The 25,896-nt window shown below is 49.8% G+C and overlaps 1 protein-coding gene across 2 annotated transcripts in view; it reads left to right on the forward strand.

Annotated features, from left to right (window-relative positions):
* PRICKLE3 (prickle planar cell polarity protein 3) overlaps window positions 1-25,896 on the forward strand; it is a 215,539-nt gene that overhangs the window by 169,313 nt on the left and 20,330 nt on the right. The window contains exons 1-2 of one of the 2 annotated variants that reach the window (XM_069645274.1): window positions 5,826-5,960; window positions 6,527-6,710. In XM_069645274.1, coding sequence (XP_069501375.1) covers window positions 6,600-6,710 — 111 coding nt within the window. In that variant the 5' untranslated portion in view covers window positions 5,826-5,960; window positions 6,527-6,599. Of the gene's footprint in view, window positions 1-5,825; window positions 5,961-6,526; window positions 6,711-25,896 lie in introns of those variants that run through there. The other variant, XM_069645273.1, reaches the window with a different exon arrangement.

The raw sequence follows: 25,896 nt of genomic DNA on the forward strand, positions 1-25,896 counted from the left end.
TCCAGCTGTTCCCATAACTTGACTCTCTGACACAGCACCCGCTCCTCGTGCCTTTGTTAATAGGCTGCTGCTAGAGACCTAGCCATTCCCTACCCACCTTCTATCTGGCGATAAATGCACACATGCATATCACAACTCCTTTCATTACTTTCAAAACAAACTACAGTCTTCCAAAGGGCGATAATCCTCACACCCCTTCAAGGCCATACCAATGGCAACAGGTGTTATGAAAATACCACCTAATATAAGATGACATAACTCAGGAGGTCGACCTTGAGGGAACTGTAGTGCCAAGAACCTTAAACCTCCACCAGTGACCCCAAGGTGAGAGACAGACCCATGGCAGATGAGGCTTCAAACTATCTTCTGCTTGACCAGGATCCAGATGAGGGTGGTATGGGGACGGAGAAATACCGATCACCAGAACTAAAGAGACTGTGTGGCAAAAAGACATGGAAAATTATGCCTTTTGGAAGACCTGGCTGGAAAACTCGAATCGGTGGCCTGGTGAAAGGCTCTGTTTGGCTGCTATTGCGAAGGCCTGACGGAGAAGGAGAACACTGCAGAGACGGCCCGTAAAAAAAGCCTCTGCAAGAATTCTGCTACAAATGTCTAGTGGAAGACCTGCCAAGAAACCTGAAAAGATGCCTGCTAATAAGGCCCGGGCTGACCTCTGGCACAAGACCTATAGAGTAACCCAATGACCAGAACTAGAACATCCTTTACAGTAAATTCTGAAAGCTGGGTCTAGCGAGAGACCTAACAAGCCGCAAGCCGAAGGTGCATGAGCAGCCCAAGTGCAAGATTGAGAACTTCTGTCTTGAGGAACGAGCATGTAACCCTATAAAGTCAAGGACTAGAGAAGGAAACTGCAACAAGCCAATTGAAAAAAGTGTGGAAAAGGGAATGAATTGAGAAAACCAACCACAGCGCTCGATCCAAGGACCAGTTAACCCAAGATGGTGAGGGGAACCTAACTCCTGATTCTCGGACGGTGTGTGGAAGGGTGAAAGCAGAGGGAGCTAGAACAAAGTTCCAGACTGTGTGTAACCACTGAGAGAACATTATCTAAAACAGCCACTTTGCAAGGATGGACTTCTGAAAAGTCCATTTTCTTTTGGACTATTTCATTCAGCTAACCTTTTGGAACTTCCGGTAGTCGAACTTGTACTTCTGAAGATCAGGATTTTTTTGTTTTCCGTTCACCACCAGTTTGGTGTTCCAGAGGAGACTAGGACTTTTAAGAACAGGGAAATCGCCACATGGGATGAGGTTACGGGGGCCGTGGGTTATGAGATGAAGCCCTTACGTGGATCACTGTATTTTGTTTTATCTTGACCCTCGCATCTTTTGCAACCTAGTATTTCTGCTGTAGTGACACCCCTTGGGAACGGTTAGGTGTTAATCCCAACTTGTTCTGTGATCTCTGAATAAAGAGCTGTACTGGCCAGCAGATCTTTAGTCACGTGTCCCACTGCTCAGCCTACCACAGAGCCGACAGCTTGGAGGACTGAGACAGGAGTGGAGAAATATGTTTGAGAGTTCTCTGGTAGTAAAAATAACCAGGAGACCACTCTTTACATTCTGTTGACACCGGATAGTTAGAGAAACAGGTACGAGACTGCGGCCTAATTAAGACGACCCAAAGTGGTGACCCCAAAGCTCTATCATTTCCCAAAATCATTACCCCTGTTTCATCAGAATTAAGTTCGAGGCTTTTGCTGTTCGCCCCATCAAAAAGACTTCCGTGCCCTGTCGGAACTTACATGCGGTTTCTCTCATGCCTCCCCAGACCCTATTAGGACGGATGAGGAGTTAAGGGTCTTCAGCATATGTGTAACAAAGGAAGGCAAAAGACTAGGGTGGCTCACCAGTGGATGAATCTAAACATTGAAAATAAGGGAGAGCATCGGAGCCCTGGGGGACACCACAAAGAAGCAGACAAAGATTGAAAGCAAAGGTAGATAAAAACTGTCTGTCCTGCCTCTCAAGAGCCCAGAGCAGGGTTACAGCTGTTGTAAGGCAGCTGATTACGTTGCTGTGGTCGAATATGTGAAAAGCCACTGACGGGTTCAGCGCAACCAAAGTTAAGACGCTAGGGAAGGGCACAAGTAAAGTGAGTCTACCAGCGCACAGCAACAGATATATGAAAATTAGTATAAAGTTGGAAGACCTGCATCGAGTACCATGGCCAGGGGAGGCACTGACTACTGATGTCTCAAAGATAACCGAACAACAAGGAGCCTGTGCTATCTTGGGATAGTCGTATGCAAGCTACTATCAGTAACGGAAGTTCAGATGGTCAAAAAGTTAGAAAGCTAATTGATATTTGTGTGTTCAGCCAACACGTGTTTCGACGCATTTCAGGTCTTTTTCAAGGCTGAATTTACATTGAGCCATATACGACAAAGTGTATCAAAAGCAATGTGTAACAATAGGATGCATAACATAAATTTATAGCAATGCTCCATCCATCCGAGGTATCCATAATATAATGAAAACATGACACAGTGACAGTCAATTATATCCAACAAACCAAGTTGTTGGGACAATGGAAAAAGTGAAACATACAAAGGGAGCAAATAATACATGGAGGAAAGAACAGGAGGAGCAAAGAGCATTCATCTACGTTATGAATTAATACATAGGACAAAGTGAAACCAGTGCAACAGTGATGACGAGAGTAAGGCACTGGGCGGCTTACCCAAAATGGCCAAGTATCCACATGCTAGCTTAACTTTGTCGGATTACACAAGAGCGTGAAAACGATCTTGTCTAGCAATGGGTCGTTGAATGATGGTAACCCCCGGTAAGTGCCAGTGAAACGAGTGTAACCTGTCTGGAGAAAAAGGAACCTGGTGTGCTTGGAAATCGACAAAATTAAGTGAAAGAAGAAGTTATACCATAATGAGGGACGTGACGTGCCTAGCAATGTTGGATGGACACCAACTAGGTCATAATGCTGAGCAGCACAGAAATGAGCGCCTCAATGGGCTGAGTGGACAAAGCACATATCTAAAGGGGAAATCCCAAAATAGGACACTTGCCACAACACCTGGGGACCGGGTATACGTGACATACAAGAATATTTTACCTGGGAGTAACATGCATGTGCGACCCCCAGCCTTTCGGCGTTGTTTTGTTCAGCGGCGTTCCCCGATTAAGAGCGGTTGCCAATTTGAAAGAACTCTATATAGCCACTGGGGACGTTACGTGGATTACGTGTAACGTCACTGATATAAACAAACGTGCTATGTGCCCCAGGAGTTGGGATGGAAGATCATCCCTGTGGAACGATGAGTAAAGTACATTGTAAAAACATCTCGTACGTGTGTGCCACCCAAATAGCTCAAGAGTCTATATGCCTGTGAAACTGTAAATAAAGTATTACGACATTGCGTATGTGACGTGTGTGAAAACACGTAAAGAAATAGGACGTCCACATCCCGGCGCCATGAAGTAGAGTTCAGCCAACCACCCGAAGGACAAAAGTGAACTAATAAACACAGACGTGTTATACTTCTGTTATGTCGCTCAGGATTGGGTGGTAAGCTGCCATGCAAAATATACAAAGTACAGGCCTAGAAATGTGCATGGTGTAGGCGGTGTATGCTGCGGCGCCACCCCCTGGAAAGGTGGCGTAGGGAGTGAAGCCATCCAGGCCAAGTGCGTTCACCTGGTTGCAACCCACGCGACCAATTATAGCTAAATCCCGGACTGAAATAAGACACCTTCTGATTTCACAATTCAAAATCGATAGGGGTAAGATGGGCGCGTGGACTAATGTTGCGTGTCTTTTCTGCTGGATGCATTGACCTGACATGCAAGGGCTGTGACTGTGCCCTGGTGGACTCGCTCTTAGTTGCGTTTGGTGGGTTTTCACTCTTTCTATCTTTGTTTTTTTGGTTAAAGTGCTAGAGGCATAAACTGCAAATGACCTGGTTCTCGCATGTGATGGATGACATCGGTTTGCTCTACATTTCAATATAATATGTGTTTTACCACAGAGTGAACACGTCATTTGTTCTAAGGATTCTATAGTTTGCCTGGGTGACCCATTCCCTTACATTACTGCACTGCGTACACCAAGCCCGCTTTCTTTGGCCAATGTTCACGAATTTTCTGCACTAGAGATGTTCGCTTAAGATGGTCAAGTTGTCTCTTAAGCAAGAATACAACATTGAATGAGCTACCCACAGACCTAAATGTTCATCCCATTTCCCCCCTTGATTTAATTGTGTCCCTGAAATATCGTTTATCTCCCCTTGTCTCAGCTTTGCTTCGGAGCAATACGAAACCGCTGCATGCAAATATGAACCACTCTGCAAAAGGAGCATTGACAAAGCAATACTTTTGGCCTGTGTTGTAAGTTTTGTATAGGTATTTACTAGTAATAACCCCTTGTGCAAAAAATTTGGGAGCACCTTTGCTCAGAACAAACACAGCCGAATAACGTGTTCTCCGGGGGTGGCTGCCACTCGGGAGGGTCTACAACCACATTTTAGATCACTGCACCTTTCACAGAGGAGAAATATCTATTAGTAGATCAGTCTGGTCCCACTCACAAGGGCAGTCCAGCAATAAAATGCTAGTTAATTCTCCTCCCCACGAGAGTACCAACAGCCACCCTGGATCTGTGTGTCTGCCTTCATCATTTGCCGTGTATTGTGAAGCTGTGGTGGGAAGTGGAAAAACGACTTCAGGACTGCAGCACACTTCCGTTATACTCTATTCCACCCCCACAAGCCCCCACCGTTGGGAGCAGGCACTTGACAGCATTATGCACTGTATGTGTTTCTCATTTTGCTGTGCACTACTTCTCATGCAGCAGGATACAATGTTTGGTATGCAGTGCTTAGTCTAGTCAGCCCCTCAGCATTCGCCCGTGTAGACAACAGTTGCAATTGGCGACTGTGCCAATAAACAGCCAAAAGTAATACCTGTGCCTATAAGCTGTGGGCTGAGGCACTGCACATAATGGAGCCAAAATTCAGCTACTTTCCCGCACTTTCTGCAGATCTGACATTTCACCTTCCTGCTGCCGAGAGCTACACAGAATCTGCTGGCGTTTTCACTTAACCGAGGACGAGGACTGACCTTGCTGCTTCTGGAAAGTGCATGTTTTTTCCTCTGAGCCCTGAATGAATTTCCCTTAATCTTTCTGCTTTCCCAGCTCTTCCACTATCAGACCGCTTCCGAGGGGGGTGGCACACAGGGGCAGCTGGGGGGGAGGGATTACCAATCTAATCACGCCAGTCATTAAGGACTGCCTTCCTTTGCCAGGGCAGAGGTTGTGTAGGGCTTACCGTTGACCTATTTCCAGAGTGGCGATGAGGGCGTTGTTGTGTTCCAGTTCCACAATTTTAGGACTAGTGTTGACATTGCTCTGTAAAGCCAACTCGTACCTCGTATGGACAGAAGTACATTGGAATAAATTAGTTTGTAGTAATGTTGATTGCAAAAATACTATAAACCTATTGCCGCGTTCTGCCATAGACCATGAAACCCATTGTGTTTGTCGGCTGGCTGCATATTCCCGCCTTGTTTAGGCCTCGTTGTGCACAGGGCACCTATGTTTGCTGTCAAGTCCCCGCCTTGCCCTAGACCGCATCAATTTGGGGGCTGTTGCACAGTGGTTTAGCGTCCCTCAATCCATCGGGGGACGAGGGCTGTAGAATCCAGGATTATGAAAACGAGTGACGGACAGATGGGAGGAGTTTAATGCTGTAACGGATTCTGAATCGCTGTCCTGAGTGGTGATTATACCTCAGCAGAGATCCACTTAGGTTGTCATAGACGCTTCACTCTGTCTGTTGCACATCTGTGCAGGCTAACTGAGCCTTCCCGCTGCAAAGCTGTAGCACCTTTTGGTGTAAACGTTACAGTTCCCAATTTCCGGTTCGTCTAGCGAAAGGACGGGCGGTTTCTATTTGGCAGCCATTTCTTCTGTTGCTCTCGAGGTGAGACTGACTTTTTGCTACTACTAGAGCGCCTACCCAACGCATCTATTTCTGAAGGGAGCCAATGGAAAGTGAGGGCTCCTCTAGTTTGCAGTGGGGCATTGTAGCTAGAGCGTGGTGTCCCCACTGTGCTTGGAAAAGCTGGTATTCTGTGCCTCTCTCCCTTGTGTTACCCGATGCAGCGAGACACTGTTTTCTGCATTAAGCCCTGTCCATTTTAGGCATTTGTGGAGCCGCCTGTCCGTGTGAGCCATTATTTTGTATTTCGTCAACCTGTCCACCTGAACCAGTGTTTCCCATACTCGGAACTCCTCTGTGTGTGTGTGTGTGTGTGTGTGTGTGTGTGTTATTTCCCTTTGATCCATTCTGTTACGGATTATGAGGTTTTCTGAAATCACTGTTGGGTGTGCTCCTTCCCCTGAGTGGGTTATTGATTCCTGCATTACTCCCATGTTTGTTTCCTCCCCCACATTTGCCAGTTTCTTATGCGAGTCGGTCACTGTTTCATACACGCCTCCTCTCTCTGTGGGAGTTGTTGTCTCATGTACTTCTCTCCCTTTTGGCAGGAAAATTTGTCAGCACTGTAAGTGCCCGCGGGAGGACCACGCCGTCCGGGCTATCCCGCTGGACTTGGAGAAGATGATGGGCCGCCTGATCTCGGACTTCCAGCGGCACTCCATCTCGGACGATGACTCGGGGTGCGCTTCTGAGGAGTATGCGTGGGTGCCACCAGGGCTGAAGCCAGAACAGGTAAGTCATCCGCTTCACCCTTCAGGAGGAGTTGGACTACACTATTGGCATTGGTGGGTTGTATCCGTTGTAATAAGCTGCTCTCGGTCGCTCCCTTTCCTTTAAGGAATAGCCATGTGTAAGCGTTTTTTTCCTTGTGGTGGAGTGCCATGTGGCAGGTCTCTCTCTGGTTCCTTTTCTCTGTAGTTTGGGGATCTGTATCTTACCTTGGCCAGTGAACAATATGCGCTCCCCTGTCATTGTCTGGATGGGAATCGTACAAAAATGTCCTGAGAATTGCGACGGCCGAAAAGGCTGACTTTTTTTTTTATACCCCCCTTACACATGTGGGGGGTTATGGGATATTATAGTAATATGGGGGACTGCGGGGGGGTCTAACCCCGCATATCTATGTGGTGCAAAGTGTGATTAATTAAAAAAAAAAAGGCATTTTCAGCCGTCGCAATTATGTGTGGTCTCAGTGATCACATAGATCCTCTGGATGGACTCTCTTGAGGCTCTGATTGGTGATCCCTCCGTGATCAGTGATTTGTGGATCCGCTCTTACTTCATCATTAAAGCTGTTGGCCTTGGGGATTTGTTGACATGTTCTTAAAGTATCTGTAAATCTGTGGGTTCTGCACTGATTCCTTTATGCAGTCTTAACCGGTTCAATATGTATAGCTCGCCTATTCGTATATCTCTTGTTGAAGGCCACATACCAAAATGGCTGCATTTCTTTAAGGCCGATAATGTGCAGCCTTCAACAGGCAGGAAAATGGACCAAACGGACCACCACCACCGTTGCCTCTTGCCATCTTCTCCTGTGCTGGCTGCGGTGGTGGGGGGTTCACCCCCAACTTTATTTCACTCCTACCTTTCTCACCACACACACCTAGTATGCTCCCTTCCCCGCATACATACACACAGCGTTCCTCTTTCCCATCCCCCCACACACACTTACTTACCTGCTGCCTGCACTCGTGTGTTCCTTCTTCTGCAGAGCAGTGGGGCCTGTCAGCGCCTGCGCGCGCTCATCGCTCTGCAGCCTTTAGAACGCATTTTTAGTTTTGGTGGTGCTTACTGCAGTACAGGTAGGAGGGGGGTAGGATGTGAGGAGGGACAAACAGCTTGTCAGTGTTTGCTTCTTTACACACCAATTGGCAGCCCATGCCCAAGCTAATCGCGAAGGCCGGTCTCACCATCTACCTGCACCTCCCCACTCAAATTGCGTACTCTTTGAGCTAGCTTTATCAAGCAGTGAACTTAAACTTTGTGCTGTATGTAGGGCCTGTCAGTGTTCTTTCTAAGCAATCCTCTGCGAGTTAATGGATTAATTTAAGATGTACATTTGCTTTTGTTGTAATAAAAATGACTTAACCACGTGTGCCTTCAGCCACTTGATTTATAGGCAGTATGTGTCCTTGCATCTGCTGCTTCTACCGAAGTGGCTAAAACCAGCTTTGATAAAGCCAACACTGTTGGCATGTGCATTGGTTTCAAATGGGCATTTGCCAGGCACGGCCATCATATGCCCAGATATTCGCATCATTTTCCAGCTGTGGCTGTTTTATGGACAGGTAGCACCATTATGGCAGTCCCTGGCAAGTGCCTTTCCCAGACCTACACAAAAGCCCAAATGGTTGGCTTTGCCAATGCTTGTTCAGTAGAGCTCTTTGCATGGTGTGGTGAGACTTTCAGGGGTTATGACGAGAGATTCAAGACATGACCCGATCACAGATCTACTGGGCGATGGGAATGGAGATGCTCTGAGGGGAGGCATGCATATAATTGCACAAAATCTATGCGGGCACCTCCGTCCCAACTAAACACGCTGTGCTAGGAATGAACATGCGCGTTTACGGGGGGAGAAATGTTGCTATGTACTCCATTGCATGGGACCTGAGAATAGGGCAAGTCCCTAGCCAGGAGTCTCTGGGAGCAGGAGCCTGGTTCTCTCTGCTGGATCATTCACCCAGTGGATCTGTGGTGGCAGGCCCATCATATGTCCTATTCCCACTACATACCCAAGGGGCCCCTGTGTTTTATACCAAAAAATCAAAATCAAAGCCAGGCCCCTCTGTCGCATCCGCCTGCTAAACTAGTCACAATCTGAACGTTGCTGCTCCCGCGTGGAAGCAGGTTTGGCCGAGCCCTTGATTCTGATAGCGGATCCTTTCCTGATAGTCTAGGGGGTGGGATCAATGGTTGATGTCACTCAGGACCAGCAGGGATAGACCGACAGACATTCCTACAGTGGAGGAGCACATTGGAGACCCATTCTCGCACCTCTCCATCACTCCTCAAACAGGCGCCATTGAGTCAGTCCCCTTAGTGGAAGGAAACCAGGGCTTCTGTTCCCACCTCTTTGCACGAGACGAGTGGTGAGGCTCCATGACCCGTCCTGGATCTATTCTTGCCGCACGGACCTTCAAGATACCGATGGGACACATCCTGTCAGCTCTACGGGAAGGCGAGTGGGGGAGGCTGTGGTCCCTCGACCTAAAGCTGCATCCCTCCATCCAGAGATTTCTGGCATGAGGTGTGCATTTCCAATACAAGAACCTCCCTTTTGGTCACCTTTCTGCCTCTTTAGTCCTCAGGGAGTATAGTGCTAGTGGAATAGGACGAAATTACTGAGATGGAAAAGTCTGACCACCAAAAGTCCGACCCCCATTTATTCGCATATGTATATGTGGGGGGGTAAAATTAATAAAAATGTATAGGTGTAAGGTGGGGCATCTCCCCCCACATATATAATATATATGTGAAAAAAAGAAAACTGACTTTTGGTGGTCGGACTTTTCAACTCGGTAATTTCACGCAGATCTGTGCGAGTAAGATCCCCAACTTCGTATTGTGCAATGGATCTCGAACAAGTCCTGCACCTACTGTTTGACCTTGGCTTGTCGGCTAGTGTTCCAGGATCCTGAAGTCTCCTTCATGTTGGCGAGTCTGGTTCATGCCTTCCCTTCAACTCGCCAACAACCATACTTCTGTTTTGGGCACGGTATGGCCACCACAGCTTGGGTGGTTGTGGAGATTGTTGGGGTTCATGTATCCAGATGATGGCCCTTGGATGTCGCTTGAGGCACAGTACAGTACAGGACAGGCATACTGGGAATTCTGTGGGTCCAAGAATGTGGTCATCTGCCCAGATTGCAGGCGCAACGCAGGGCGGTGAGGACTTTCTGTGGAGTTCTCAACCTGCGATTTCTTGAATATACCATTTCAGATTTCTGGTGGGAGCCGCCCGAAGTCCTTCACGATCATGTGACTTTTGGTTACTGTAGGCGAAGCATTGATTTATAAATGTCTGGTAGGGGTACATGTGATTTTAACAAACAGAATAACAAACACTTTTTATCTGAACATTTTTAATAAAAAATACCAATCTGTTCATTTTTTTTATTGCCCTCAAGTCCCCTAGTTCCCCTTGTTTATAATCTCACCCCAAACCCCTCCCCGTCCGTTGTTAACCCCTTACCCCACCCCATATATATATTTTATTTTTAATTCCATATTTTTTCCGTTATAAATGTTTAGATGGGGGGGCCACCAGGGGGCGCACAGGCAATGGCTGCCTGAGTACCGAGCTCCTGCCGAAGCCAGGCTGAAATAGGGATTGAGCCCCCCCCCTGAAACTCCCCTGTGGGATTCAATCAACTGGACCAGGCGGTGACCCCCGGGGCTTCCCCTGCTCGAAAGAGTGACATTTGGGGACCCCGAAGGGGGAACACGGACCCCGTAACCTCCGGGGAAGAGTGGCAAGAGATTGGAGCGGCTGCGCCACCAAGGGAGGAGCCGCAGGCCGCCAGAGCCGGGAGATCCCACCGGCGAGCTGTTCCCTTTCCACAGCCCTCACCCGCCGCTCGCTGAAGGTCTACGGGGAGACAAGCCACCAGAGGCCTCAGCGCGGGAGCACTTCTCCGCGGGGCTGAAAGCCGCATCAGTGGCCTGGACCGGACGTCGGTGGGGTCGCGCAATCCCTGTGCCGGGACCCGCGAACGTGTAGCGGAAGCACCGGGGCCCAACGCCCTCCAATTCCCGCCGGACGAGGTCCAACGAGAGGACAGAGCAGAGCGGAGGGGTCCAGAAGTCAGCAACCCAGAGGACGGGAGCGCGTCCCGCCGTGGGGTACCTGAGTGCAAAAGGACCGCAATCCACAGGCGGAAGAGCGGAGGGGCAAGGACCCGGAGCCCAGATTCCAAGTAGGTGGTGGCCCCTGGATTCTCTCCCAGGGCGTGTGCCTTCCTAGCAGCAGTCAAGTGGGGAGAGGTGGCATCTGGTTGGACATACCACCCCCCCACCAGGTGTGCAATAAGGGCCAGGCCAACCTCATGTGAGAGCGGACAGGGTGTGAGGCCCCCGCCCAGTGTTGGTGGGGCGTGTGCCCGCCCAGAAGTGATCCAGCCGTAATGGAGAAGATAGAAATAATAGGGGAGCAGCCCCGCCCAGGCCTCCCCCCCCTGCTCCCCCCTGGCTAGAAAGCATAAAAAGGGGCCTGGGAGGTTCTCCCCGACCCCCCCTGGATGGCCGCAGACCCTGCGGCGGGGCCCAAGGGGCGACCAGATGAACTGGCAGAAAACTCTGCAAGAATTCCGTTATCAAGAGGCCAGAAGCACTAATAACGGCCTGGTCCCGAACAGGGGAATGGCCCAATCGGAGGCCTCATCGCAGTCCGCAACAGCAATGGAGAGGGGCTTCACCTCAATTCTGCAAGAAATTAGGGACATGCGATCGGAAATTGCCCAGAAATTTGAGAATATGGACCAAAGGGTGGACAAGATTGAGGACAGGTTGTTACAGGTGGAGACCAACCAATCGACATCATCGACCCAAGAGGTACAACATGCATGAGGTTAGCGGCCCTGGAGAAGAGGGACGAGGAAAGGGCCAGACAGATGGATGACTTTGAAAACCGGGAAAGGAGGAATAACCTCAGATTTTTTGGGGTCCCTGAAACGGAAGGAGAAACGGAGAGAGATATAGCCCGAGCAGTGAGAGACATTATTACCCTCCTGTTTGGTGAAGAGATGATGACCGAACTTGCGTTCGACTGGGTGCACAGAGCGGGGGGGAGGGCGGGGGCCCCCGGTCGATTTTGGTCCGGTTCCATTACTACACAGAAAAGGCAAAGGTGCTGGAGGAAGCCAGGAAGGCGCGGGAGATCGCATATAACAATGCCCAGGCTTCAATCTTCCAAGATCTCTCTGCGTATACACTGGCCAAACGAAGAATGTGCCACCCCCTAACGCAGCTGCTAAAGGAGAAGGGAGTGCGCTACAGATGGGACTACCCCTTCTCCTTGGCCTTTGAATATATGGATCAATGGACGACCTTGGTCACGGAAGAGGACATAAGGGGAGCCATCCAGGACTACGTGACGGATCCACTCCCCCCTGAGGGGACCTACTGGGTTGGCGGTGGGAGGTGCAAGTGGAATCGGGCCGCCGGGAGACAGGAGAAGGAAGACTAGCTCAAGGAAATTTAAGAAATTGAACATGCCGCCGCCGGCGAAGGGAGGAGAACGGAGCAACCCTGAAGGTTGAGGATCGGGTTAACCCGACCTGCAGTGGAGGGGGAGTTGATGATCCTCAGGTGCCAGCACAAGTATGGTCCCCTTGAACAGCAAGTATAAGGGGGCTACTGAGGGGACTATGCAATGGGGGGGTGGCTCAAAGAGGAGATTACCATAAAGACAGCCTGGCCAAGGTGGGCAGGCTGGTGGTCCGGCCAGGTGACAGTAATGGCGGAACTAATTGGCTGGACGCCGGGGAGGGGGGAAATTCGAAAGTTGGGGTTGCTAATTTAGGGGTTGGGAACGGTGGGCAGTTGGGGAAAAGTTTAAGGCCCACCCGGGGGGGCTAGAGGGGGGGCAAGAGGGAGCAAAATAAAAGACAAGAGGAGATGAAAGGGAGGGGCGCTGTGAAGATGTTGACCCAGAGAGAAGGAAACTTAGATAATGACTGATAGTCTGCCGGCCCTTGGGGTGGGCTCCGTTAACATGCGGGATCTGAACACCCCTACCAAGAGGTCCTTGGTCTGTAGAGAATTTAGAAGGGCTAAACTTGACCTACTTTTTTTGCAAGCGACACACTGGGCACGGGGGAAGGAATCCAAAATGCGGGGGGAGGAATTGGAGAGGTTTTTTGTGCATCCCACAAAACAAAAAAAAAGAGGGGTGGCCATTTTATCAGCAAGGGACCTGGGCTTTGACAAGGAGGCCACTCTGAAGGACCCCGAGGGCCGTTATTTGCTGGTGAGGGGCTCCCTACAGGGCGCCCTGCTAACACTCGCTGTGGTATATAGCCCAAATGAAGGCCAAGCTCAATTCTGTGAAGAAGTGAAGGACCGGTAAAGCTATTTGTTCAAGGCACGGTGGTAGTGGGGGGGCATTAACATGGTTCTGGACCCAGCCACCGATAGGAAACGTGTGGGACCTCAGAGCACCAGGTCTGCAGATGACACCATGGCTCGAAACTTCCAGAAGGTTAACACGGAACTGGGCCTGGTGGATACAATCCCGAGCCCCAGGACTGGTGATCCCTCCTTCACTTACTCCGCAATCCATTCATCATACTCTAGAATAGATTACATCCTAGTTGATGAGCTCCTGCACCCATATGTCACTGACCACAGGGTCGACCCTGTCACCTGGTCAGACCATAACATGGTCCGTGTCACTATAGCAGAGGGATGGAGAGATGACAATAGGGTACAACACTCTTCACATAGGAGGGGCCTTCTGTCGATATTATGAAAAATTATATTCGACAGAATACGAAGGGGATGATGTCCAAATCGAGGGTTTTTTTAACTCCATTCAAATTCCGGCCCCGACGAAGGATATGGCGGAGAGGTTGGAGGGTCCGAGGATGAGGTAGAGCAGGTGATTAGCGGGATGAAAGTGGGAACGTCCCCTGGTGAGGATGGCTTCACAGTGTATTTTTATAAAAGGTTTCGCTTCCACCCTAGCCCCGCACTTAGTGAGGGTGTTTAATGCGGTGCTGGAGGGGGGAATCCTCCCAGAATCCATGATGGGGGGGGCCATAATAGTAGTGCTGCCCAATAAAGGTAAAGACCCTACAGAGTGCTCCTCCTACCGCCCAATTTCACTACTAAATATAGATGTAAAGATCCTGGTCAAGGTGGTGGGGAGGCGGATGGAAGAGATAATGCCAATGCTGGTTCACAGGGATCAGGTGGGATTCATAAGGGGAAGGCAAGGCTCGGATAACATCAGAAAAAAAATAGACCTGATCCATTACGCCCAAGAAACAGAGCTTGAGGCGTGCATGCTTTCTTTAGACTCGGAGAAAGCTTTCGGCAGGGTCGAATGGAGATGCATGGAACGCCTCCTCGAAAAAATGGGTTTTGGGGCACACATCAGGCATTGGGAATCCACACTATATAGAGCCCCAACGGCAAGGGTACAAGTGAACGGGAAGTTATCGGAATCATTCCCCCTTTCGGGGGGGACAAGACAGGGATGCCCACTTTCCCCTTTGATATACGTCCTAACGATGGAACCCCTAGCCATAGCAGTGCGAGCACATCCGGATATCAAAGAGATCAGAAGAGGGGAATTGGAATTCAAGCTTTCCCTGTTTGCAGATGACATCCTGGCCTACATGGTGGAGCCTAGCTCCTCGCTCCCCCCTCCCCTCCTGTCCTTGATGACCACTTTTGGGCACTTCTTGGGGTTGAAAATCAACACATCAAAGTCAGTATTACTCCCCATGAGAGTTAGGGACCCGAGGCTGGATCTCTTGGATAGGTATAAGGGGATTGTAGTAAGGAAGGACTCCATTCGATACTTGGGCGTTCTCCTCACTAGGGACCTTTCAAAACTCGCCCCAACTATGATGCCACAATGGTAGGGATTACCTCAGACCTGAGGAGATGGAGCACGATGATACTGTCGTGGTATGGTCGCATGACGGCGGTAAAGATGAACATCCTGCCAATGCTGCTTTACCTCTTTACGGCTCTCCCAACTAGTATCCCCTACCAAACCTTTAGGGAACTACAGAAAGCAGTGCGAGAGTTTATATGGCAGGGGAATACCCTGAGGGCCATCCTAAATCTACCAAGGGAGGAGGGAGGCTTTGGGTTGCCGGGCTTTCGTCTTTATTACCGCGCCGCTCAGTTGCGCATCCTCCTGGAACATATGAAAGAGGGGATGGGAACCTATTGGTCCTACCTAGAAGACATGGACACCCACCCTCTTAAGGTCCGTGACCTCCTCTGGGTCCCTTGAAAGCTCATCCCGAGTAGGTTGAAAACTCATCCAACCTTGGGGGTTCTATGGGCAATCTAGAAAGAAGGCCCCAGGCTGCACACCTCACTTCATGGCCTTCCCCGATGACCTCACTCTGGGGGCACACTCTCAAACTGGGTAGTAGGGGGTTCCGGAATGCCCAGGCCTGGTCGGACAAGGGAATGGAATGGGCGGGGCCGATGTTCAGAGAGGGCGAGTTCCTAGCTTTTGAGGAAATGAGGGACGCTCTCGGGCAGGGGTCTCTCTCCATTTACGAATACCTTCGCCTGAAGGGCATCCTCTGCGACCAGTCATGGGGTCAAAATCTGAGGAGACAGTTCACCCCCTTTGAAAAACTACTGGACACGGCGACTTCAAGAAAGGGGGCAGTGTCCAAGATGTACAAAATACTGAACACTAACAACTTAGCAGAAAGGAGGGGATTCCGCACGTTCTGGAACGATTTGACCAGGACATCTCCGAGGATGCCTGGTCAAGGATATTCAAAATAGCATTCCATGGGAACCTATTCACATCAGACATGGAGCATAATTCCAAGATCCTGCAGGGGTGGCATAGGGACCCAGTGAATCTGTCGACGATGTTCCCAGCGGTGTCACCCAGATGCCCAAGGGGATGTGGCCAGGTGGGAACGAGGGGCCACATGTGGTGGCACTGCCCAAAAGTCCAGGAGTTCTGGGAGAAGGTAAGGGGCTGGATTGTGGAGGAGTCCGAAGATCTACTCCCACTAAACCCATTGACAATGCTACTGGGCCTCCCCCCGGAGGAAGCGGAAATACACAGGTACCCAATAATGTGCAAAACAATGTTGAGGGCGGGCAGGGTGGCCCTGGAAGGGCCCGGTGATCCCCTCCAAAGAGGACTGGCTGAAAAAAAAATTGAAGAACGTGTTCCTAATGGACAAACTGACTGCCATGATTAACAATTACTCTGGTTCATTCCAAGCGAACTGGTATGGGGTGTGTCAGTCCTGGGATGGGAAGTTCATTGACTCTAGGGAGAGGCCCCGGCAGGGGGAGGGGGGATGGGGACTGTGAGGTGTCGAACATAAACTGGGTGACCCACGGCCCGGTGGACAGCAGACGCAATTAAGCCATTGATGTAGTCCCCAAACACTACAGCGCAAGTACTGGAAACTAAGAGGAATTATGGATACTCCCATGGTTAAAGTTGTTGTTTGGATATTTCAATTGGGGTGGTGGGACTGTGTTGGGCAGGGGGATGGGGGAGGTAGGGGTTGGGTTCAAGGGCCAGTCGAATGCATACATTCTGTATCTACAATGAGCCTGTTTGTTGTTCTAAGAAAATGTGAATAAAACCAAAGTTTAAAAAATAAATATTTAGATATAAATGTTTATTTTCTATTTGTTGAAATCACTACATACCGTCTGGTAGCTGGTGCTGAGCCTTTCATGTGCTCTGTACAGGGCAGAGCAGTCCTCATTCGGATGGAACACACCTCTGCTACGTTTGTCGTGAGCATCGGGAGCACACACAGTAATGGCAGCTCTGTATCCTTGCAGTGCACGCGTGGTAAGGGTCAGTGCTCTAAGAAGGGGACCTTTTGCGCAGTCCTGTTGGCAGCGGGACTACATGAGCAGGCTGTGATGCTTGCCACAGACATGGCAACTGAGTAACTGCATAGCTTTAACAGTTTGATTCAAGAACCGCTACTCGTACCGTGAATAAGAGGGTGCTGCACCCCCATCTCCCCAGAAGAAGCATCCCGTCAGCATTGAATGGGAATGTTACTCTATGCTGTCCTTCCTGATCACTTTTTATCGAGGCTACATTTGAAGATCAAATCTCAATTTGAACGTTTTTTGTTGTTGTTGGTTTATATAGACACGGTCAACCATTCCATCCTGCTCAACCATCTCCGTGACAACCGGGGCATCACCGATCAGGCTCTGGCCTGGCTGACCTCTTGCCTCTCTGATTGACCCTCCCAGGTCCAACTTGGGTCCTTCCTTTAATTTATCTCCCTTTCTACCTGCGGTGTTCCCCAGGGGTCTAACCTCTCACCCCGGCTTTTCAACCAGTACCTGGCAACTCTCGCCCAACACATTGTCATTTTCTGCTCCAATTTCCAGTGCTATGCTGATGACTCTCAGAGGCTCCCCTCGGCCACCTCCTCCCCTTCTCTCATCTCAGACTGCTTATCTGCCATTCAGGATTGGTGTTCTGCCACCGATCTCTGCCTGATTGCCAGCAAGACAGAGATCCTCCTCATCGGCACACATTCACCCTCCTTTCCTGTCACTTTCTGACCGGCCTCCCTTGACCTTCCTCCTAACTACTCCAACCTGTGAGGCTCATCTTCGACTCCCTGCTCTCCTTCTCTGCCCACATCTCTGATGTCTCAAAAAAGACAAACTTCCTACTGCACCTCCTGAGAGGTATTGTGCTTTTTCTCTCCTTCACCCAGAAGCTCAATGTCTCTCAAGCCCTGTTTCTCTCTAGGCTGTATTATTGCAACAGTCTCTTTTTAAATCTTCCTGCTTCTACCCTCTGCAACTGATCCAGAATAGGACCGCAAGACTTGTCCTTGGCCTCAAGCCCTGGGATCGTATCTCTCCATTGGCTCCCAGTGTCTGCAACAATTAAATTCAAAACCCTCTACATAGTCCACAAGGCTTTCTGGGGCCTGGGTCCAAAATACCTTCAGCTTTCCCTCCGTAAATACCTTCCCTCCCGAGCCCTTGGCTCCTATATCTCCAACACCCTCAGGGTCAGTCGTTTCTCAAAGAAACGAGCTGTGGGTAGATCTTTCTTCGACTGGGGCCTCCATCTGGAACAGCCTCCTTGCCACTGTGAAACTTGAGGAGAACCCTCTCTGTTTCCGGAAGCACCTCCAGACCTTCCTCTTTGCTTCTGCCTTCGTTCTTCCTCTCCCCTGCTGATCTGCTCTCGGCATCGTGCACCTGGCATACCCTCTGACTCTCGGGCCCAGGTACCTGCTCTCCTTTCCACCCACCTGCACTGTCTCCTGGCAATCCCTTGCACTAGGGGTCTGTATCTGTAACCAATCAGTCCCCCCTTCTGCTCTGCACTTATCAGACACATCCTGTCTGTCGCCTCTTACTTGCACTTGCTTTTTTTGCTGGCTGCACTACTTTTGTTTGTTGCCTTACTATTTATTTATTATTTATCTGTATTATCTGTTTTTTGCTCAGCACTTTCCACTTCCCCCCTCCGTTGCACTTTCCCCTTTCCCATGCACTTGCGCGTTTTCAATGTCAATGGGCCTAGCAAGAACGTTGTTTTGTACTCTGTTCCCCTCCCTTGCCTCGTCGCGCTCTGAAACACTTGTGTACGAGCACGATATAAATAAAATATCAATATCAATCCCTAGTGGTGGTCCCCCGCAAGTGTGAGGAACTGCTGGATTTGCGCACTGACAGATAGAAAAAAGGTAGAGTGTATTAAACACAAGATGGTGAGTCATTTGCCTTTTACATTTTTTTTTTACTACTGACCATGACTTGACGGCAAGAAAAGCATCCTTCTGAAAAGTGAACGTAAGCCACGTGATCTTAAACATCCAGTCCTGAGGCCCTCTGAGGCAAAAGTGCATTTTCCATCTGAGGAATCGCCACGGGATAGGGAACATTTTGGCTCCCATCTCGATGTCATAGACTGGGGTCTGAAAGCTTTGGTTCGCCAGATGTTTTGGATTCCAGCTTCAGTCTGCTCTATCCAGCATGCTCAGTGGTGAGGGATCATGGGAGTCATTGCCCAAAATATCTGGAAAGCCACAGGTTGCCGAACACTGGACCACACAGACAATCTTGAATATTTTACAGAAACATGGCAGACTGTGTGAATGCATCTTGCAATTCCGGGCTAGCTGCTAGGTGGCGAGATAGGCAGGCTGTGTGAATGCATCTTGCAATTCTGGGCTAGCCGCTAGGTCGCAGGATAGGCAGACCGTGTGAATGCATCTTGCAATTCCGGGCTAGCCGCTGGGTGGCGAGATAGGCAGGCTGTGTGAATGCATCTTGCAATTCCGGGCTAGCCGCTAGGAGGCAGGATAGGCATACCGTGTGTATGCATCTTGCAATTCCGGGCTAGCCGCTAGGTGGTGTCGATTCCTGCCCCTCATGTCCCCAGCCCTCCAAGATATCCGGCGAGAGCCAGGCCACAATCACCTACATGGCCCTCAAGGGCCTCTCCATCCCTCCAAAGACCCACTTGGAGTCAGACTTGGTGCTTGTGGCATCAGACTCACTCACTCCCATAGGATAACATTGGGGATTGGACTTGTAGTGCATTGATGGGGACAAGATGGATGCGCCTACATATTTAGGTTCCCAGAACTGCATGTGCGGTCTAGTATTTTGGGTGTGGTTCAGCCCAGAGACACCTGGGATAGCCAGAGACTATTTAAGCCACACCCAGGCTGAGAAACCTGCTTTGCGTTTTCTACACCTGCAGCGTGACACTCACCGTGTTCGGATCGGTCTCCAGTAGGCCTGCATCTTTCTTCTGCGCTCAGCTCCTGCAAGAACAAGAACACCGTTAGGAACAGCCTTACCTTGCAGCGCTTCTGCCCATCATTCATCGCTCCTTCTGTTCTGCAGGCATCTTCGGAGGTGTCATTCCCATCCCGGCACGCCGCTTCCTAAGGGAAAAGAATAGAAAAAACGCATTAGTAAGCATTCTGCAAATCTTTGCTTATTTTTAAATACTGTATGAGCTTCAAACGCTTACCTGAATCCCAGCCGCTCTGGGGGAACTCTGTCTCCGGAAGTTCTCATCCATCTGCAAGAGGGAAAAGACGCTCCAGGTTATCGTGGAAACATCTAGAGGCGCCGCATACTGCGCTTACCCACCGCATTTGTTCTTCATAACCGGCATCCACGCTGAAAATTTCACGGCACCTAAAAGACACAGAAAAAGAACTCGGTTCAATGCAAATACGAAAGGGGTGCATCGCGCATCGCGCTCTCACTCACCTTCAGCGCTACTCATCTCAGCAGCACGCTGCTATCCCCGGACACCGCCCATCATCTAAGGAAGGAAAGGAACGAAGTTAGAGAACTGTTCAAAAGACTCATTATACTTACCTGTCGGACTCTTGTCAGTGAAGTAACTAGGCAGTAACAAGCCCGCATCAATTAACGCACCCCTGCGCTGAAAGCAGGACGGAGAGCACACTATCCACGAAAACAAGGTGAGCTGTGGATCAAAGGGAAGGGTTGGACCCCGGGGAAGAAGGGGTTCAAGCACACAGAGACAATAGGGAGTTAAACTCTACCAATCCTGTGTTTCAGGCCCAGTCCCCAGTCGAATAGCCTCCAGGGAAGGGTTTGAGGTCGTAAGAGGTCAGAACAGGCTGAGTGACGTCCCCGTGGATACCAGGTGAGGGTTACAGGTGGCGAGATAGGCAGGCCGTGTGAATGCATCTTGCAATTCCGGGCTAGCCGCTAGATGGCGAGATAGGCAGACCAAGGGAATGCATCTTGCAATTCTGGGCTAGCCGCTAGGTGGCGGCATAGGCAGGCCGTGTGAATGCATCTTGCAATTCCGGGCTAGGCGCTAGGTGGTGAGATAGGCAGACCGTGTGAATGGATCTTGCAATTCCGGACTAGCCGCTAGTTGGCAGGATAGGCAGGCCTTGTGAATGCATCTTGCAATTCCGGGCTAGCCGCTAGGTGGCAGGATAGGCAGGCTGTGTAAATGCATCTTGCAATTCCAAGCTAGCCGCTAGGTGGCGGGATAGGCAGACCGTGTGAATGCATCTTGGAGATGGAGACCGTGTGACTGCATAGATGCGATCAAGCTGTTAAACCACAATTAAAGGAAAGTAACTTGTGTATGACCAATAAAAAGCCATCCTCTTTCTTCGATGCACAAAAACAAATTAATTTTAATGCTGCCGAAACATCGCCAAACTGCCACTGCTTGTTTACCCGTTTACCTGAACCCTACATGGTCAACCTGCCTTGCCTCATGCCCCTAGCAAACAAACTGTAATTGCAGAATTCTAGTGAGCGAGGGATGTGCACTAATCAAGCACCCTACATATACTCCTTAATTTGATGAAGCGACAACAACACCCATTTTACAGACCTTTGAAATTTGCTTCATTGCTGCTATTTGAAACGGTCCCGGGGGGCCAATGCCAAAAGAGAGGGGTTCCAACAAGTATGGGTTCATTTCATTAACATAGGCTGGAATCCGTGTGTACTAAACAGGAGGGTGGCTTCTGTGTGGGTTTCAATGAACGCTTTTCATCCGTGAACCCTCGCGTAACTCCTCGCAAGTTCTCAATCACTCGGTATAAGGTGTGTGTAAGCATCCCCACTTTCCTTATTGGTTCTTGCACTGTCTGCGTGGGCTCTATGTAATAAAGTCGCCGGGAAAATATTGCCAGTGAGGAGACTGGTTAGTTTTCCTCCATCCTAAAAACCCTTCCCCCAACAACCTCTAGGATTGGTATTATTTACTATTCTACAATATTTGGGGAAATGGCTTGATTTTATTCAGCGTGCAAACGTGGGTTAATATGGCCCCCAGGCGACATTTTCCATGGCGACTTTAGCACTGATACCTCTGCATGTTCTCTCAATGTCTTAGGCTCATAGATAGCTGTCTCGAAAGGCCGGTGGCTGATGTACGCCGAACCTTGACAGCGACTGGGAGGAGACTGCGACTCTCCAAGCCCAGCCCACAAAGCTTTCACCGGGGTGTAGGCGACTCAGGCTGTTAGGTAGGCTGGCTTGATTGGCGCCCTTTTATTCCAGGCTTAGGGAACCTGACACTGGTTCACAAACCCTTCTCCTATTCTACCTCTGCGACGATTTGTGATGGCCTCATTTCTCAAGAAATCCTCTTCCCTTTCCTCCTACTCCTAGCACTCTGGTTATCACCACCTCAATACTGGGCCGCCTGCTTGTTCTTCCTCCGCTCTGATCCACCTGGCATTTGACATGTATGGGGCTGTTCCCTCTCTCTCCTGAGCCCTCTTTGGCTGTCCTTTATCTCCTCCATGCTTCCCTTTGATGTCTGCAAGGTCCCCCTTTGCCTGCTATCTTCCTCTCTGGTTTCTTCAAACCACCAGTTGCTTCCTCCGTCTGTTTTTTTTTGTGCTCCTTCTCAACCTCATCCATCTCCTTACTTTCTCCTCCTTAGTTAACCTAGAATCGTGACCACTTTCACCTGTCATCGCCGCTTCACCAACCTCCTTTTCTCCAGCGTCCTCTCCCCTCCTCCACCTTCAGCACCTCATGAGTCACCAGCTCCTACTGTCCTCCATTCTCCACTTATCCAATATGCCTTCTCCAACCTCTTCTCCCCAACCTTCAACTTCCCCTTCACTGAAGAGAAAAAAGGGGCAGCTACCATCCTTAGTTTTCTAGTGGGGCCATTGACAAGATACCTATATCCAGGTTCCATCACCGAAGCAAGACAAGGATAGTTGCAGGAAAGGACTTTACACCCTACAAGATTCCATGGAGATCAGTGCGGCAACCAAAAGGGTTTGCAGCACGGCACCGCAAACCCCAATCAAGAAGACCAACAACTTAAGGTAAGTTAAAGCCGATGGGGGGGGTTACTGCTGTTACTGTTGATTGTGGAGGTGTTGGAGGTTCAGTGGTCACAAGTGCAGAGGTGTCGTGTCTTGGCCGCACTGCAAGAGCAATGCAGGTTTTTACCGCACAGCACTTGCATTGCGGCAAAGAACCATGTAGCAAGGAGAAAAAAGCGAGGAGGGTGTGTGTACAGGAAGCGGACGGGAAGTGGGCATTTAGGGAGCGTGGTGCCGATGGATCATTGGTGCGCAGCAGAAGAGTAAGCATAGCCTTGGCGGGAGTCTGCGGTAAGAGCGAGTGTAATGTTTGGGACGTATCAAGGGGTGGAATCCCCTCACTGTTGAGGAAGCATGGGGCCAAGGGTGGACCTCCTTTGAAAGAGCGGTCCAGGGTGGAACTGTGCACAATGAAAAGAGCACTGATGTGTTTGCTGCACAGGAAAGACATGCGCAGTAAATGCAGCTAGGGTAAAGACATGGAACCGCAGAGGTTTCTTTGTTTGACGGATGGGTCCAGGTAGTTGGTGTTTAGTCTCCAGTCGCAACCTCCATTTCAGGATTCCTGCCGGTTGGATTTTGGGCTTTCAGTGAAGATGGGTCTCTGCTTTGATGCCGCAAGGAAGATGGATCCCGGAGAAGCAGCAGAGACCAGCAGTCTTTGTGAGCCAGCAAGTTTCTGCATGTGATGGGGGGGCGACCTGAGGACTTCTGCTCCAGCACAGCCCTGGTGGAGAGCAGCAGCATCAGAGCTTCAGAGTTTGCGCCCTCAACTGCAGACAGCACATTGTCCCAGCGCAGAAGAGTCCCCACTCTGAGTGGTGCAGGCCAGCAACGGGCCAACCACTTCAACAGGCATAGAGAGGACTTCCAGGAACATGCAGGACAGAGCTTTTTTCCACTGACTCCATGGACGGAGACGGTGTTGGGTTCCCCTGGTTGACAAAGGGCACAGCTTTGCTGTCCAGGATCTTCTGTTTTTGGCAGCACGTGTTGCAGCAACATCTTTCAGGTGTGCCCCTGTAGCATGCCATGCTTCAGATTACCAGTTCCAATGGTCTACTTTTGGAATATCCCAGATGCCAGACAGAATAGATGTATGCAGGAACCAGGTGACCCCAGACCATCTTACGACCCGCACCATTCAAACTCTTGGGCGGCTAGCCAGGCTTGTATAGCCAGCTCAGCCACAGTCATGGCCTTGCCCTGGTTTTGATGTGGATTAGTGTGTCTAGGGCTCCATGCCCAGTCCAAACCAGTCCTGTACATAAAGTTTATTTCCCTGGCTCTGGCCAGGGTCCATGCAGGGGGGCATTACCATATATGGCCAATTCATGGCTAGGAGGACTACTGGCCAAAAAGAAAGGGCGTAGCCATTTTGCTGCTGTAGTGGTAAAATGGCCACCACAAGGCCAACCACAAATAAAGGTGCAAAGGAATGAGTGAGCCTTTTTCTCGCTCACCCATGTGTTTTGGTCCGATTTTAGTTTCTGTGTTTCTTTTGGTTTTGGAGTCTGACAAACGCCATAGGCATTATCTTTTTACATTGTGGAACAAGGCACCTTCATTGCAGTGGCACAGGGAAGTCTTTCAGATTTCTCAAAGGTTTAAATTTCTTCTCTTGGATAAACTACTGTTTCCAAGAGCAGTGAAGTGAAATTGACTTCACTTACATTTGTAACTTTCTAGACCCAGCACACACTATCTTACAGTAGGGTGCTGGTGGGGTTACTTGGTGTCCCCTTTGTCTAGTTTCTCATCTAACATTTTTATGTTACCCTTTCTACAATTAATGGCTGGTGGCAGTGGTTTACTTTTTTCTTCTAACATTGTGTGCTTTTACCAAAGGCTGCAATTGGGTCAAAATGGCCAGGTCTTCTTTTTTCGCCATTTCTTATTCTAAAGGTCCTTCTTGAGATTTACTCTGCGTGCCAAACCAGGTTTGGTCCCTTTTGTTCGTTTTGTCTTTGGCGGTGTTCTGGCACCAGCGTGTCTGACATGGCAGGAAGCGAGGGAGGTTCCCAAAACTCCCTGTGCTTAATCTCCTAGGTGACAGGAATTCATCCAAATGTGATTGTCTGGCTGTCCTTGGAGGACAGCCACCCTGCTGTGTGAGTGACAGCTAGGCTGCAAATGAATGGGTGAAACCTGCATAAAAGGCAAGGTCTTTTGCTTGGAAGGCAGAGTCAACAACTGGATGAAGGAATCCGAAGAATTGAAGAGACACCTGCTGCAACTCCTGGACCGTTGTTTTGCCCAGTGAAGCCCTGCTGCTGTGCTCCGAATTCACCTCGACTAGAGAAGCCCTGCAAGGATGACTTCTCCCCTTGGGTTGGTGAGACCAATCAACACCAAAGCGAACTCATCTGGACATCCTCTCAGAGCTGGCTGTACTTCAATTTCTGCTGCAGGAACCGATTGCCACAGAGAGGAACACCAGATTAGAATGTCTCATTTTTAAGTCGGACCCGAGCTCCAGTAAGATCCTCCGGATTCCCATGAAGCAGGACTGACTAAGCCTGAGCCACCTCAACAGAGTGCTGGACCCCAGATGCGAGGAAAGTCTACAGGGTATCCGAGAACCGCAGTGGTGCTATTCGCAAGAAGCTGAAATCGTGAAGTGCTGCTGATCTGAAGTTTGCCCATTGCTGCCGCTGACCTTCAAACCATAGTGCAGGAGTCCCCAGATGTCCTCCCTCTTGTCCCCAAGACTGAGGCCCAGGAACAACGACGATCTACCATACTACAACGGAAACGGACGCCAGCTCGATCCAATTTCTTCAGACCTAAGGTACTGTAAACAAAGAGGTACTTACTCTTGTTGTGTAGACTTGCTAGTTCTCAGTTGAGACGTGTCTTGGTTGCCCTTTTGCAGAGTTGTTTGCAGCTTTGCCCCTCACAAGCCTCCCAGCTTGGGGCCCTATGGCGAGGGGGGTAAGAGGGGTTGTATTGTACAACTAAGGCATTTCAAACCACCTGCCAAAATCAGCTCTCCTTCCGAGTCACTGTGGAGCCCATGGGACAGGGATGGTTTTGTTTTTACTGGAGATCTATCGTAGATGTCCAGTCAAAAATTCCAATGCCTGCCCCCTGGGCCCCCCAGCGCCTTGCTTACACACATAATCATGTGGATTGTGTTGGGCACTGTGGGGCCCAGGGGACAGGGATGGTATCTTTTTACTGGACATCTATCATAGATGTCCAGTAAAAAATATCATGGCTGCCCCGTGGGACCCCCAGTGCCAATTGCAAACTGTTTGGCTTTTTACCCATTTTCTAAAATGCAACATTGTAACCCATTATTTAAATAAAATTCACGGTTGAAAACCCCCCAATGTCCCCTTGATTGGTTCAAGCTCCCTAGCTGCGCTTGGTCTCTATGGCATATC

This window comes from Ambystoma mexicanum, chromosome 2p (genome assembly GCF_040938575.1).
Source record: "Ambystoma mexicanum isolate Mex_15411 chromosome 2p, UKY_AmexF1_1, whole genome shotgun sequence".
Lineage (NCBI taxonomy): Eukaryota > Metazoa > Chordata > Amphibia > Caudata > Ambystomatidae > Ambystoma > Ambystoma mexicanum.